Source organism: Erythranthe guttata, chromosome 8 (assembly GCF_056151865.1).
Source record: "Erythranthe guttata isolate IM_541 chromosome 8, IM_541, whole genome shotgun sequence".
Classification (NCBI taxonomy): Eukaryota; Viridiplantae; Streptophyta; class Magnoliopsida; order Lamiales; family Phrymaceae; genus Erythranthe; species Erythranthe guttata.
The window spans coordinates 792,764-804,440 of NC_142540.1; the positions used below are offsets into that span (position 1 = coordinate 792,764).

The following is an 11,677-nucleotide window of genomic DNA, read 5'->3' on the forward strand; positions in this document are numbered from 1 at the left end:
TGTCGAATTTCACTTTACAAAATTGTGACGTTAATTCGTCTATTTTATTTAATAATACTATTAATCATGCCCGTGCGTTGCACGAGATCGCATTCTACAAAAGAAAAAAAAATAATCATTTAAACAAATGATAGTCCAAATTGTAATAAAAAATCTATCAAATAATATTAAAATATATCTGTAAAATTCAATTTACACTATTATTATTGTAGCATATATTTTTTCATCCTACAATCGATATATATATATATATATATATATATATATATATATATATATATATATATATATATAAACTATATGTTAAATAATAAGTAATACAAACTTAGCAAAGGGGACGGCAATTTCAAATACCAAATGTTTTTCATTTCAATACTGCCTAAATAATAAATAGGTAATGACATTTATACCTTTAATGATAATCTATATCACACAAACATAAAAAATCAAAAAAAAAAAAAAAAAATTAGAAACACGGTAATAAGAAAATATTACCATTTAAATATTAGATGTTCTTAAATTAGAGATTCATTAATTTACAAAATTGCCCCTAAGTTTAAGTCTAGGTATTACTTCACAACATCTTTGATCTTTCTTTTATATATAACATTAGACCAAAATTTGCTGATGACAGCTATTTTTTTTTTACTTGTAACAATTAGAATCCTAATCAAATTATATTGAGGTTATTAATTTGCCAAATTCAATATTGTTAGTCAATAATTGGTGTCTATATTTCATTATTATTGTTAACATAAATTGTGTAGACATATGGTAAGAGAAAATATATGTAGGACTTTTTCATTATGTCCCAATAAATAAATAAATATATATAACTAATTATAATTATAAATTATTTATGAAATAATATCATCCTCCTTTTAATTTGAATCATTATTCATTCTCGAAATTTCCCGCTTAGAGAAATAAGTATGAATTTGCACGTGTAATCACGTAATATGTACGAGATTTGCACGCAATTTACTCTTGATTTGCACGCAATTGCAGGGGAATTTGGTCGAGAAAAGTTATTGAATTATCCTTATTTTTATCGGCTGATATTTTCTCATTAACTTCTTACATTAATAAGAGAGAAAGGAAACAAGTAAAAATATAAATAATTTCTAAGTTTGGTTGTAGATTGGTCTAACAACGTCAAAAACATATAAGGGTGTTGAAGCTACAAACGTCCTCGAAAGCTTCTAACGCTATTACCGTTGCCCTTGTCGCCAGCGCTGCTGCTGTTTGAGGTGTCGTGAGCAGTTTGAACTACAAGAACGGAAATTCCCCCTTCGAGAATATCCTTTCTTATAGCGACGGCGGAAGGGGAACTCCCTACTTCTACCTCACAATTCTTGACGGCACCACCGTTAATTTCAGTGGTGTCGGGGCAAGAAGTTCATTGACATTGGGGCATGCAGTTTGCTCAAGAACCTTCCTGCACCAAAGTTACACCCCAGGAACTCGGCAACAAGCTTCCTGGCATCCTCAAAATCTTTTCTACCGGGTGTTGAAGCTACGAATGTTACCACTACGAGTGTGATTAGTAGTAGTTGAAAGCCATTTCGTTTTCTTTTTTCTTTGTTCTATTTTACGTAATGATTGAAGAATGAAGTATATATATATATATATATATATATATATATATATATATATATATATACACACGGTCTTTCTAGGGTGAGATACCCCATGTTCTAAACTTTTATGAGATATGCATTAATCACCATTAATTTTCTAAGATTAAATCTGGACCCTAAGAAAATAACATGGCTTATGTTCTAAAAAATAAAGTATTTTACCAAATTATCCTTCGATTATTTTTTTTATTAAATTAATATAAAATTGATTAACATTGAATTGTCTAATTTACCCCCTACTATATTTTAATTAAATAATTAATTTAAATTCATTGTGACCGAGATTTATTTGATAAATAATCGAAAAAAATGCATTCATTAGGAATAGAACTTGTGACCTCTTAATACATTTATCACTCCTAACCATTCAAACACATTAACTTATTATGATATATTTAACCATAATTGTATAAATACTATTAATTCAATATTAATTGCAACATTCATTATTATCAAATGATATTAAATAAATTATTAACAAATTTAATAAAATAAAGTTTTAAAAATATAAAGAATTGCAGTTCAATACGCCAAACATCTATCATTAATTATATAATATTAGAAGTATTAATAAACTCCACCATTTAAAAATGTAAAGAATGCTCAATTAAATATAAAAAAATGCATAACTTAATTCAAACTCACCTATGTTATTCAATCGATAGTGTGACAAATCCAAATAAAAAATAAAATAATATGTTTGTTTAGAAGAAGAAAAAATTATAACTCATTCCAATTAGTAGTTTTCTTACTTTAAAATAAAATTATATACTACAAAGTACAAATACTATATTGTGAATTTTCTTTTAATATTTAATTTAATCAACTAGTAAGATTTGAATCGATGAAGTACAAATCCTTTCAATTAGTAAACATTATTCAAATATTTTAATCGGTTGTTTAACTATTGACATAACATGTTACATAATTGATTTAACTATTTATAAGTAATGTCTAATATCTTTTTAATTCAATTTTGTCATAAAAAATAGTAAATTTAATTCCTAACACATGTAAGAACCTAATCGTAAATCATAATATTTTATCAAAGCGTAATATTTGAACCAATTAAGCTCAAGTCCTTTCACTTCGTAAAAAATATTCAAATATTTGAATCAATTCATTAGCGCGCTCAACTATTGACAAGAACGTCTTAATCAAATTAACTATTATTAATTAAAGTGTAATACATTTTTAATTCAATTTTATCATAAAAAAATAATTCCTAAATTACGCAAGAATCAAATCATAAGATTAACTAAAGCGTATGATTTGAATCAATTAAGCGCAAATCCTTTTAATTTGTAAATATTATTCAAAAATTTGAATCGATTAAGTTCAACCACTGACAAGAACGTATTAATCGAGTTAACAATTTATAATTAAAGTTTACTATCCTTTTAATTCAATTTTAACAACAAAATAATAATTTAATTCGTAAAATCGTAAAAATCATATCGTAAATCGTAAGATTTAATCTAACCATGAACCGATTAAATCTTACGATTTTTACGAATTAAATTTTATTATTTTTTATGATAAAATTCAATAAAAAAAAAAGGTTACTAAACTTTAACTATACACAGATTGATTAATACGCTATTGTAAATTATTGAGTTTAACCGGTTCAAATATTTGAATATTGTATATGAATTGAAATGAGTTGAGCTTAATCGATCAAATCTTTGAATATTGTTTTTGAATTGAAAACACATGAGTTTAATTGATTCAAAGATTACGATTTAATTAAATCTTCCAATTTACGATTCAATTCAAACTTCAAATTCTTTCGAAACTCGTTTTTAAATTACACGTGTTGAACAACATTTCGTTAGATTTTTAAATTATATTATATAAAGATTTGTTAGTATGGGATATTTTTAATATATAATAATAATAATTATATGAGAATTAATAATTTATTTAACATTATTTATATAAGTTTTATAACCATTATAAATTGTAGCTTTGTGATATATATTCGTATTGTTAGTTTATTGTCAATTATGTGTTGTGACTTAATGGTAAGTATTCTTGTGTGTTTTCAGATGGTCACGAGTTTGAATTTAGGTTGATGCAATTTTGGATGGCTGGTTTAATGATTTTTACGAATAATGATATAATTGACATTATAAATTTTAATTCAGCAATAAATATATATTTAAAATTGCATTAAGAATATAGAGGGTAAAATTGACATTACATTAATAATATATAATGACCGATTTTTTGAAAATATTAATTATACGAAGGGTATTTACGACAATACGTAAATGAGGAAAAATTGGATTTTTTGGCAGGGACACGTGGCGCAATATAAATGGGGTATCTCATAAAAGTTTAGAACATTGGATCTCACCCTAGAAAGACCCATATATATATATATATATATATATATATATATATATATATATATATATATATATATATATATATATATATATATATATATATATATATAACTGTAGGTATTGTTTCCTAAATAATGATCTATTAATAATTAATTCCCTTATATTTTCGGTTGCGATTCTATACATAACATCAATGAATTAATAAAAAAAAAAATATCATCTTCTTTTTATTTCGAAACATTATTCATTCTTGAAAGTGTTCACTTTGAAATAAGTACGAATTTCCACGTATAATCACGTAATATGCACAATATACCACTTGATTCGCACGTGATTCCACTTGATTTGCACACGAGTCCACTTGATTCGCACAGGATTTCACTTGATTTGCACGGAATTCTACTTGGACGATATGTAATAAACAAAATGTTAATTTAAATAAAAAAATTATTACTTCACATAAATTAACTTGTCCTACTTTAATTATTATTATTAAGAATAAAAGAGGGTAAAATTCTTAAGTAATTTAATATTTTTATCATAATCTGTGATCCAATGGATCAGACCCAATCAATTTTAGTTAGGGTAATATGAGTCCAACTGGGCTCACCTGGCCCGTTCTAGCCTATTTAATATTAGTCGACTGAGCCTGGACTCATCCAATTAGAACTAATATTGCATGTGTTTAATATTATTGTTTTTTGAAATGCATGTGTTTAATATTATTTGATATATGTTATATTTGAACGAAATAATTATTTTATACATGTTAACAGGGGTGGAAATTTGATCAAAATTTTTAATTTCCACCAATTTCATTCTGAAATGTTAAGAATTTGAAAAAATATTCCAGCGTAATTGAAGGTTTAAATTTGTTTGATACATGTTATTTAAGAATATCAAATAAGTATATAATATTATTTTTTTGTTAGTGCAAAAATATAAGAATATACATTATTATTTTTCCCCTTCGAGAATATCCTTTCTTATAGGAACTCCCTATTTCTGCCTCACACTTCTTGACGGTGCCACCGCAAATTTCAGTGGTGCCGATGCAAGAAGTTCACTGACGGTGGGGCAGTTTGCCCTAGGTACTTGTGGGATCTATGATCCCCAAGAACCTTCCTGCGCCAAAGTCACCCTGACCGGACTGGTATATATAGTTTTCTACATCTTTTTTTAATTATCAAATGACTGATTTTTTTTGTTCTTTTAGATGCATGGACCTGCCACCAAGGAAGGAAAAGTTGCCAATGCCACTCTTTTCGAGCGGCATCCCAGGTTTTCGAGTAAGTAATTCTTTATTATATTATACTGTTGTGTTTTTGTTTTCTTATTAATTAATTATATTGCAGAGCTTCCGCCAATTGCGAATATTCAGCTTTATAAGTTGAAAATCAGTGAGGTGTTCGTGCTGAACACCTACGGCGACCCCAAATACCCCACCGTCAAGTCTTATTATTCTGTTAGACTCTAGGTTTAGAATTTAGATAATAATATTTATTATGTTAAAAATAAATTATTATATGAAAAAACACTAATTTTTATTTAGTTGTTATTTTTATCAATCTTTGTTATGTTATTTGAATACTGGCAATATTTATTGTTTAATGTATCTATTGATTTGCTCTATTTATGTGATTACTTTCTTGTATGTATATGCATGTATTCTCCGACAAATTAAGTACATCTTCAATTCCTCCGGCTACTCCGCCCGCCCGCCCGCCATTGCTCCTCAAAAAATCACATAATATGCACGATATTTGCACGCAATTTGAACCTTATTGATTACACTATATACAACCCCAAACCAAAAAGATATTAAAAAAAAAAAAAGCATAATGCACACATAAAAGCACACAATAAGCACATATGTAGTCATGGTTGTTAAAATAGTATGACTTCCGATTCAAATTTTAAGGTTTGATTTGATTTATACCTTAATTGATTTAATTCTTTGAATAAATCTTAAATATTAAGAAATCGAGTAAAACTACTATTCACTATTAAAAAAAACTTCAAATAATATATCTTTATGATAGAATTCAGTTAAATGGTTAATATGATTAATACTACAACCATATTACATTTTTAGTTTATTGTCATTACTTTCTTGACCTAAAATGCTATTAGGACAAGTATTAACAGAAAATCACAATATAATATTTTGATTCTACACTTTAGCTATAGTTATATTTCAATTTATAAAATTAATTAGAATGAGTTTTATTCTAACTAGCATTTTTCCCCGTGCGATGCATGGATAGCATTTCAAATGAAAATGATGATTAGTTTAATACATGATAATTACAATTATAATAAAATTTGTTAGTGAAATCGATAGCAACATCAATATTTATACGAATTTAATAATACAAATTCATTAAAAAAACTATAAAAACTTAATTGTCAATCATTAAATAAATGAAGTATATTTTTATTATAAAAATAGGCTGGAAAAGAATAATAATAATTAAAAAATATAGATTCAGTGGATTATAATTGTGTTCGCCAAGATTTGGTGTTAAAATAATTAGAAAAAAAATAGCTACAACATAGGAGATAAAAAAAATAGTTGCACGTAAATTAATTTATTTTTACAAATATGTCATTAGGGTTTCTTAGGTTACCCGCTGGGCAACCCTAAAAAACCCTAACGGTATTTCAGTAATTATTTATTTTTACTAATTTTCAACAATTTATCAATCTCCTATTTTTCATCAATATATCTAAAACTTAATATGTATAAAAATAGAAATTCGATTTGTTAAATCTAAACCTATATATTTGGATTATAAATCTTAATATGTAAGATTTAAAAAAACTAATGTTATATAAAGTATGAGTATTACTATATTATTAAATTTTACTATATTATGTACTATATTTTCTTATTATGTATTAAATTAATTTTTATTTTTTTTTTTACTTTTGAAATAATATCCCGTGCATCGCACGGGAAAAAGTGCTAGTAAGATTAATTAGAATGAGTTTTATTCTAACTAGCATTTTCCTCCGTGCGATGCACGGGATAGCATTTCAAATGAAAATGATGATTAGTTTAATACATGATAATTACAATTATAATAAAATTTATTAGTGATATCAAACATCAATATTTATACGAATTTAATAATACAAACTCGTTAAAAACAAGTAAACAAAACTATAAAAACTTAATTATCAATCATTAAATAAATGAAGTATATTTTTTATTAGAAAAATAGGCTGGAAAATAATAATAATAATAATTAAAAAAAATATAGATTTAGTGGATTATAATTGTGTTCGCCGAGATCTGGTGTTAAAATAATTAGAAAAAAAATAGCTACAAAATAGGAGATAAAAAAAATATTTACATATAAATTAATTTATTTTTACAAATATGTCATTAATTTTTTTAGGTTACCCTAGCGTTTCTTTCATTTATATATAAGATAGGCTGGAAAATAATAATAATAATAATAATAATAATAATAATAATAATAATAATAATAATAATAATAATAATAATAATAATAATAATAATAATAATAATAATAATAATAATAATAATAATAATAATAATAATAATAATAATAATAACTATAAAAACTTAATTGTCAATCATTAAATAAATGAAGTATATTTTTTATTAGAAAAAGGGTGGAAAATAATAATAATAATAACAATAATAATTAAAAAAAATATAGATTTAGTGGATTATAATTGTGTTCGCAAGGATTTGGTGTTAAAATAATTAGAAAAAAAATAGCTACAAAATAGGAGATAAAAAAAATATTTACATATAAATTAATTTATTTTTACAAATATGTCATTAATTTTTTTTAGGTTACCCTAGCGTTTCTTTCATTTATATATAAGATAGGCAGGAAAATAATAATAATAATAATAATAATAATAATAATAATAATAATAATAATAATAATAATAATAATAATAATAATAATAATAATAATAATAATAATAATAATAATAATAATAATAATAATAATAATAATACTAATAATAATAATAATAATAATAATAATAATAATAATAATAATAATAATAATAATAATAATAATAATAATAATAATAATAAGTAAAAAATATAGATTTAGTGGATTATAATGGTGTTCGCCGAGATTCGTTGTTAACATAATTAGAAAAAAATAGCTACAAAATAGGAGATAAAAAAAAATTTACATACAAATTTATTTATTTTTACAAATATGTCATTAAGTTTTTTTAGGTTACCCTAGCGTTTCTTTCTTTTATATATAAAAGATATATTCTATTTTATTTCATTCTAGTTAATCCTCAAGAGGTTACCACCGGTTTATTAATATAAGTGAGATTATGTGACGTCCTACATTTATTTATATTTAATTTAACCATAGTTCTTTATATTGTCAAAATTTATTATATAAACATTAGTCATAGACTCATAGTGGATATAAGTATACAACCATGAATATACTACAATTTCTATTTTGCTCTACTTTATTTTTTATTGCTACACGTCATCAAAGTCTAAATATTGTTTATAAAATATAGAAATTACCAAAAATAAATAAAATTATTTATAAACCAAGACTATATATGTAAATAAAATAAAACTACAAAAAAAAAAATAAAAAAAAAATTCCAAGAATGAATTAAATCTGCGTTAGCCCATATAAATTGGGCTGAAAACAAAACAAATAAAATATATATATCAATTAAAAAAACGTTTTCAGGTCCGATGGGCTTTACAGAAACCCAACAGATCACTGAAAAAATAACGGGTGAATTGCGATTTGCACCCTACAAAATAACGTAGAATGCCGCTTCCACCCTTACACTTCGAAATTTTCAAATTTTACCCTTAAAATGCACCCTACATCCATATCTTGTGATATTTTAAGACAAAGATTAATTTTGAGACGTGCTATTTCCACTCTTAAAATATATTATTTCACCACAAAATTTAATATATTTTCAATTTTACCGCTTTTTTCTTCTTCCACTTATATTTTTTTACAAATTTATAAATCATCTACCACTAAACTAATTAAAATATTTATAAAAAACATTCCACATTTTTCAGTGGAAATAATACGCTCTCCACCTTAAGTGAATAATACTTTCGTCAAAAAAAATATTTTCAAAGGTAGAAAAGAGCATGAATTCACTTTTTTTGAAAAATAAATTAAGATCGCTTGTATGAAAGTTTCTGAAAACTTACTTCAGAATTGACCAGTTTGGCTTAAAATAATTTCATTTCCTAAAAAAATTACGTAATATGTTGGTCTTCTAATATGGAAGTTAATTATCTTGTTAATAAATATTTCATTGTTTAAAATAAAAATAAAAATTATAAAAAAAAACTATAAATATATGAAAATTAAAATAGAAATAGAAATAATTGAGAGCACATGAGGATGAAGTGAATATAAGTAACGATGGTAGATTATAAATTGAGGGGTATTTATGACGTTTTGTAATCTTTAATGGTGAATTGAGATAATTTGGAGGTAGAAATGGCACCACTCTTAAATTATCACAATATATATACTCCCTCCATTTTCTAAATGTTGTTTAAACTATATTAAATTAAGAAAAAAAATCATAATAAACAGCATTCCTTTTAATTAAAAAAAAAATCCGAATTACATTGAGCAATCATTTGAACTAACGAACACATCAAATTAAAGTTGAAGCAACCGATTATTTACACTAAGCAGCGGTGGGGAATTCAGTGTAGGGCCATGGTCCCTCAAATTTTAAAAATTTCTACTATTGTATATGTATATATAATAAATAGCTTTTATATTGTGCTCTGTAATTTTAAACAATTAAGTTTTATATAAAAAATTATAATATTTTTTTTAATTAAAGAAAACAAATAAAAATAAAAAATAATTCTCATAAGTAGGATAAAAAAGTTACGTGACTTGGAACCACACCGACTATGAGAAATCCACCAATCCACATGTGATGTGTGAACAATGACAGTTGTGTACCATAGTCAGTAGCTAGATATGGATAAGGGCGAGTACACTATCGGGCAAGGGCGGACTCAAGTCTACCAATTTTTATTATTTAGTCCATCCAAATTCAGATTAATGCAAAAAAGGTCCCAAGTTTTTCTTTTCCTATCTTATTTTAAAAATAACTAAAATCCACCATGTAACAATATCTTAAACTCATCACTCTTTGAACAATCATTGTTGTTATTTTCTTTACGCTATTTTCTAAGTATATATCCGTGCACCCCATGATGAAATCTTGGCTAGCAAGGCCCCTAATTGATTAAATAACCATAATGTTTTATTTTCTCTCTCTAAAAAACCTAAAAAAATAACAAAAGCTAGCAAGCTTATTGCACTAGTGAAGGCCAAGAACCAATAGTACTTATCCAGCCTAGCTTTACTCAAATCATTCGAAAACCAATTGTCCGGCGTTTCTTTAGAAGTTGTCAAATGCTCGAACACGGAAATAAGAAGCGCGCTTAAGAAACTCCCCACTACAAAGATACTCGTATAAAGCGCTATTCCCATTGTCCTCATTTAGACCCGCACTTCAGAGGAAAAATATTGTTGCATTCCCACAACGGTAAATATATCCGAAATACCCAAAAATATATTCTTCTCCGTTATTTCTACAAATCTCCATTCGTTTTTGCTCCGTAATAGCTGCAATTATCATTGCAATTACGGATAAAAACATCCCTATCCCCATCCTCTGCATAACGGAGATCCCCTTTTCGTTGCGCGTGAAAGTACTTACTAACGGTATGACGAAAGTGTCGTACCAAGGCATTAGCACTATTATCGAGACGGTGATCGAGCTTTGAAGGGCAACTGGCGGGATTTCGAATTTGATAAATTACCTATGTTTCGCTTCATTGCCATGCCTTGTTTGGTGAAAAAAGTCACCGGTAATTGGAAATTAAAATCACCGCAAACATTAGAAGCATTATCCAAACGGGCAATAGACGAAGAATTATCTTGGCATCTCTAAGAGGATATACTCTCTCTTTTTTGTGATGAATAATAACTTCGTCTTGATTGTTACATAATCAATATATTATATCAATATCAATTTAGTGCTTATAGCTAAGTTTGGGCTAGTTTGGCCCAAATCTATGAACCCATAGATTTATGGGTCAAATGGGATTTTTTTGGGCTTTTACAAATGATTGGGTCCCTCCTTAATCTTATTCAATCGTGTGACTTGGGCTCGGGCAAATTAGCCCAAATCAATAAATAATATTGTTTGGACTTTCAAATCGTCATCTTATGAATTTTAATCGGTTGGGATTATTTTATATGCCCCCTAGGTACTAAATAAACTAGGGATGACTCAAGCCGGATTCTTCCATTGACATACCTCCTGAAGATGCGAAAGTATTACACTATTCTTATATGTAATTTACGGCCAAAGTGCATTCAGCATTTCTGGTCAAACTGCAATTTTCGGTCAAACTGCAATTTTCAAATTTTGACTGTCGGAACACAAATTACACCTCCAACAAGACCCATCATCATCATCGAAATACGCACGGACTGCAAAAACAGATCGAGTGCTCCAAACTGAATGAAATAACCACAAAAAAAAAAAAAAAAGAGTTCGACGAGAGGAATCCAACGGCAGTTAAACCGTTGAATTCCGACCACCATAGAGAGTGTTATGACTCCGTAAAGCAACTTCGCCGGTTGG

At 26.3% G+C, this 11,677-nt stretch overlaps 1 protein-coding gene across 1 annotated transcript; it reads left to right on the top strand.

The window, feature by feature from the left end:
• Window positions 1-3,960: 3,960 nt before the first annotated feature.
• On the top strand, window positions 3,961-5,468 carry LOC148768261 (uncharacterized). The gene is made up of 5 exons (XM_088822607.1): window positions 3,961-3,965; window positions 4,845-4,855; window positions 4,984-5,144; window positions 5,208-5,280; window positions 5,347-5,468. The coding sequence occupies exons 1-5, from the start codon at window positions 3,961-3,963 to the stop codon at window positions 5,466-5,468; spliced, it is 372 nt and encodes a 123-aa protein (XP_088678733.1).
• Window positions 5,469-11,677: the final 6,209 nt, after the last annotated feature.